This window comes from Notothenia coriiceps, unplaced genomic scaffold, assembly GCF_000735185.1.
Source record: "Notothenia coriiceps isolate Sejong01 unplaced genomic scaffold, NC01 NC01_scaffold00000339, whole genome shotgun sequence".
NCBI lineage: Eukaryota > Metazoa > Chordata > Actinopteri > Perciformes > Nototheniidae > Notothenia > Notothenia coriiceps.
The window spans coordinates 16,610,803-16,616,907 of NW_011333040.1; the positions used below are offsets into that span (position 1 = coordinate 16,610,803).

General features: G+C 37.3%; 1 protein-coding gene across 1 annotated transcript; it reads right to left on the reverse strand.

Annotated features, from left to right (window-relative positions):
* Positions 1–327: 327 nt before the first annotated feature.
* Positions 328–1,370, reverse strand: nmbb (neuromedin Bb). The gene is made up of 3 exons (XM_010773259.1): positions 1,149–1,370; positions 714–901; positions 328–625 (listed from the first exon to the last, which is right to left on the reverse strand). The coding sequence occupies exons 1-3, from the start codon at positions 1,312–1,314 to the stop codon at positions 575–577; spliced, it is 405 nt and encodes a 134-aa protein (XP_010771561.1). The 5' UTR covers positions 1,315–1,370; the 3' UTR covers positions 328–574.
* Positions 1,371–6,105: the final 4,735 nt, after the last annotated feature.

The following is a 6,105-nucleotide window of genomic DNA, read 5'->3' on the forward strand; positions in this document are numbered from 1 at the left end:
TGAAGGTCACATGTACCAGAAAAAAAGAAGCTGGAAAACTCCATCTAAAAGTTTTAACAGTCATTTTAACAGTTTTCTGGAATTTTTTAACCCATTAAATATAATTTGTAATGTTTTTGTTCAGCCCTTAATGAGCTCTCATTGAAGAGGCTTTTAGACCATATGTCCCATAACATATTTTCTATAATGTTCATTGTTGATCACCAATATTCCAATAAACAAATAGCAGAAACCCAGTGGTATAATGATGTAATGATGTGCTTATAGGATTTCAGTGAATCAAACCTGATGTATGGTCATAATTTATCTGCAGCAGATCAAACTCAGAGCAGTGCAAATAATAATTTTATTTCATAAAAATAATTTTAAACGACAAGACAATGTCAAATATCATCATCAAAATAAATGGAAAAAAACCTTTACGTGCATTTCCAATGGTACACGAACAGTATGACAGTTACAGGTAATTACAATCATGATGAGCAAGAGACAGTAAACTGTGTCTAATGTATTTATTTTAACCCAGGCCAGGTGACCTCGGATCCGTGTTCATGCGAGCCTGACATCCTCTGTATCACTTCCTGCTTTGGATGTAGCTTTCTATGATCTTCATCAACACGTCCTCCTGAAACAGAGAACACGAGAACAAGTTTTAATATCGATTGTTACTCATTTTGAGCGTCAAAAAACGTCTGGTAATTAGTGGTGCTCACCGGATTTTTCGTGCTTCTCTCTTGTGTATCCACCTGTTCTTGCAACGCCACCCGCAGGAACTGGTGGAAAAGCTCCGTGAGGGTGCTCTGCTCAGCGGGCAGAGAGACTTCCAGAGTATCAATCCCCTGCCTCTCCACTGAGGGCGGCAGGGGGGGATCCATCACGCTCTTCTTCCCCATGAAATGTCCTGTCAAATTAAAGAAGACGCTCGTTAACATAGAATTAATAAAAACTAATGAAATCAAATAAAGAATTAAAATAAGTCAGACTTGGCGAGGTGGAAATCCTTTAGGGACAAAATGAACATTGTTAGAGCAAAAATAATGTGATCATGTTAAAATATGTAACGTATCGCACCTGAAAAATGTGTTAAAATACATACATTTAATGTATTTCTATACACACATGACTGATTGGTCAATAGTTGTTCTTACCTGTAGCCCAAAGATTCCCTCTTGGATTCACTTTGATTTTAGCAACTTTATTCCTTAGCTCAGTCAGGTCGAAACTGACAGCGACGGTAAAAGTCATGAAAGAAAATAAAACGAGATAAGCAAATAAGCCACACTGGCAAACATTATTCAGAGTAAACCCTCTCATCTCAGCGCGAAGTGGCGAACTGTTCTCCAGGGCACAAATGTCCAAGTGTGTCCTGTTGGTGTGGATTGCTCAGACGCTTCCTGCTTTTATGCTCTCCTGTGTGGGGCGGGCTGTGTTTATGTTGCGTACTTTTCATTGAGCCAGCTGCATTAATCGAAATGTACTAGTCATTGTCAGGATTTCGTTGGACCGCGCCTCTGGCTGTGCGTATTTTACGCACCACACCATTTGTCTTTAACCCGGGGCAGATGCAAATGTTGGCTGAAAAACAGTCTTCTCAGCTACCTAATTACACAGGCAGAAATATATCAGTGCTGAAACTCTCAGTGGAGATGATTCATTGAAATTTAACTTTACTTTCCTCTGTTAAAGGATTGCAGGCTGCAGTTTTTGTTGATATGACTTCACTATCAGTATATTTGAAATGTTTTCAAATAGATTCATCAGACTATTACAATGCATATCAAGCCACAAAAATCTGCCATAACACACTTTATTGTCACCTTTAATAAGACAAGGCAAGTTTATTTATACAGCACATTTTTAACACCAAGGCAATTCAAAGTGCTTTAAAAAACAATAATACAAATAAATAGATCAATAAAGTTACATTTAAATACACTAAAAGCCAAAATATAACAAATAACATTTTTAGAATATAGAATAAAAGTTTCATACACACTGATATCATTTCACAAAGGTTGTGATGTTGGTGTAAATGATGTGGATCCACACAATGTCAGAGATGACAACCAATGCTTCCCTGTAGCAACACATATAGTCATTTCCCAAACAGGTCCCTCAAACCCCCCACGCTCTAAGGGCCGGCCCTGGCCCTTGACAATAAGCAACATGACATTTGGCCAGTTGCAGCGTGCTGCTGTGATCACCATCAGTCCTCTGAGGACATAGAACCTGCTGATTCTCACGGCTAATTTAGAGCTGATCAGACAGACAGCCTCTTCGTCACTTCGGGGTGCTAAAGTTGCAAGTTTAGTGGAAAGGCTGCAGTTTGCATCTTGCTCTTTACCTGACCTTTGGCATTCACACACACTTGCAGCTGAATGTCAGTCTAATTAGTAGACTCTGACCATCACTTTTACTAAATTCACAAATCAGATCAACAGAGACAGCCATGGTTCTTTCAACACTATATTTTCATTAAAGAGGTGATACTTGCCTCTCAAACTCAAAACATTTGATTCATCAAGGCACCAATTATTTCTAGGGTTACCTTGTGTTGCTTTGTTTATTTATTAAAATGAAAAGTCGACAGAAGCTCATGCTCACTCCACATCTGACTCTGTACCAACAACAGAACTTCAAGTCGTTTTATAAATGAAACTGCTTTGATCAGGTCAGTTAGTGACCACTGAAGCATACTTTTGACAAACTGCTTAACATAACAGTCATTTAAAAAAGGCCCTACTAACAGTTACAGGGTCAAGGTCTTTGAGGTGTAATGAAACATTGACCAAATGCAATTTCAGTCAGAGTTCAATCTGGAAGGAGATTCATGTGGATCCATGTTATGATTAATTATGTTGATCCATACTGTATAACTTCATGGCTGGGTTGAAGAGCCTCAGCTGATTTCGCCTACACTTTAAGTGGGTTCAATATGAACTGCCACAAGGTCAATACTCGATGCTTGTCTGAACTAATGATACATACATTGAGTTCACTTAAAAAGAGCCAGTGCGTAAACACCACTCCAGTGACCTTTAAATAAAACATTAAACAAGTCATTACACCATTTAATTTACAGGAAAATGTATGAGCAAGATTTATTTTCTGACAGCTGTTAACATTCACTCAAGAGGATGCTAATGGTTTCATAGAATATTTGGATTTGTGAATGAAAAACCCAGCATAGTTCTCTATAGGAATCAGTGTCCAACATTAAATAGGATTATACAGCGTCTTTCAAATACATTTCCAGAAGAAATTGCTTTTCATTCCCTAAAATAAATACTTGATATAGAACACACCTGCTTTTGCTATAATTACTGTGATGGAAACTTCTGAAGCAATGGAGACGAAACTCAGAGAGACATGGGGAGAGATGGAACTTTGGATAATACATTAAAGAGTATTGTCGTTAAGCCTGATTAATGGACAATTAAGGATATTAACATTATCTGTGATAATAGTAGAAATACCTTATTTAATACCATATAATCTGAAAGTATTTAATTAAAAAAAATTCTGATCTGCCAACATATATTTATGATCATTATTTGACATGTTTGGTCATTGGAAATATAAAAGCAATCATTAATTAAAAACATCTGGTCATTCAATTCAAAGTTCATCTTTGTACGAGAGCTGGAAGAACATGTCCGTCAGTCTTTTTGACTCGTTTCCTCCTCCCTTTATGACACCGTTCTGAGTGTCTGCATGTTAAGGCATCCTGATACTGTAGATTAGCACTGAGGTGCTGATTAACTCAAACTCTTCTTCATCAAAGCTCAAGCCATATTTCAACCCCCCCCCCATATTGCTCTGCTTTTGTGTGACCTATTCAATGAGCACTGTAGTTAATCCTCCAGTGAATCAGAGGCTCATCTGCCTGCATTCCTCGCGCTATCCGTGATAGGAGAGGTTAGAAAGACATCCAACTGCTCCAAGAAAAATGGAACCTTGTATTATAGAAGCCTCTGACGCCCTCGCTCGTCCTGTAGGGTTGTCTGATTGAGCCCACCGAGCAGAAAGGTGAAGAGAAGAATCCCCTCTCATCAGAAAGGTCAAGAGAAGAATCCCCTCTCATCTCGCCCTTGTGCCTCCTTGCAGGGGGCTTGGGGGTGAAGGTTTGTGTTAGTCATTTAACATGCAAGAATCATATACTCATCAGTCCATAGCAGAGAAATGCTATTGTAAGTTAAAGGTGAGCTAGTCCCTGTGGATATGCCCCCTTCTCAATTATTCTAAATGTTATATTAATTTACCATTTGATCAAATATTAATTACCAGAAATAAATGTTCTTGTCCATAAAACATCGGTTTAAAAAAAATAGATTACCTTATATAATTTTCTTACATATATATGAAATAATAACTTAGGAGTCTATTTAAGCATGGTATAGTTTATAATCTATTAATCGAGAAGATATTGGGTGGCTGAGGGTGTCATTAAACTTGAAAAAAGGTATGCATTCCTCCACTTAAGGTGAAGTTATCATTGGAAAAAATAAAAGCTAATTGTTTTGATGTAGAATCTATAAATTGAAATGTTAGAGCAGAACAGAATGGTTGTATTGTAGCCTGAGTTTTGTGCAGCCTTTAATTTTACCAGGTGGAAGCATTGTCAATGTGAATACTAGACGAGGCCCCTGACATTACGCCTATTTTTAAAAAAAGAGTAGGGGCTTTTAACAGCTCGCCAACATACAGGCATCCTCTGCATGAGTCAAAGTCAAAGTCATTTATTTATTTAATCTTAAATACCCCATATTGTGTGTGTGTGTGTGTGTGTGTGTGTGTGTGTCACAGGGCTGGCCCTCGGCATAGGCAGTATAGGCGGATGCTAAGGGTGCATCAACCCATAGGGGGCGCCAAAAATAGAAAAAAAAAAAAAAAAATTAGAAATTAAAAAAAGATATGTTTTTAAATTTCATAACACAATTTCCCGATTTTCGATCAAAAAAAGTACATCTTATTATCTTATACTAACAGAACTACGCCTATATTGCGTACAGCGCCCATAAACTTTGGCACACACACACGCACCCCCCACCCCAAATCAAGCTGAACCGCCCCAGTAAAAACCAGAGGTTTATGTGAAATTATTCTTTTTTGAAATAATGGTTTTAGTGTGCAATTATAGGTTTTAATTTTGTACTTGTGTTAATTTAAAATAAATCAAACTCCCAAAAAACGTATACAGCTTTTATGAACATTGGAATTTACTGTGTAAGCGACCGCGGCGGGAGAGCTTTAGAGAGCTCTCTCCTGAAAGACTGAGAGGCTCTGATAACCTCAGCTAAATGAGATAAAGGCACACCTTCATATGATCATTATAATTATAAAAAAATAAGATAATAGATTTTCATCTATTCTCTTATAGTATAAAATACTATATGACAGTAAAAAAAAGTTGTTATTAATAAACAAGAATACAATTTAAAAGGGGAGTGATTTGTAAAATATCCATAAAGAAAAAGAAATGCAGAAAGTGCAGCAGATTGATGCTTTTAACTTCAATATTAAAAAAAAAAGATCTTCCCGGGGGAGCATGCCCCCGGACCCCCCTAGAGGATGTTAGGTCCAACCCCCACTTAAATCATGTACACATGGATAGGATACTAAATACATTTGCACACATCTTGTGTCCATACAGATGTAGCACTCCAGATAGGACTCACATGGGTGTGTCCCAGTCAAAAACCCAGCGGATGCCAGTGGCTGGGGGTGTTGCCAAATTGCTAGAGGGCGTTGCCAAAGTTCTCAATTTGTTCAATTACAGGATTTAACCTGGCGTTTCATTCACAAATACACAAAGACAACTGGGTATTGTAGAACTTAGTCTCTTTGCAATGTTTGCAGCTCTGCAGTTGTGTTTGCTGAATACTGTAGCATTTAATCACTTATTTGTTATGGTTTTCACAGGCTACTATAATGAAAAAATATCAATATTTTAGATCAAATAAAGTCTATAGTTTGTTTTATGCAGTATATATTTTGTAATATTGTTGGGGTGTTTTTACACAGTAGTGAGAGTGAAAAACAGGATAGCACAGATTAATAAAATCAAAAATAAGATGAGCAATAAAAATAATAATAATGAGAAAC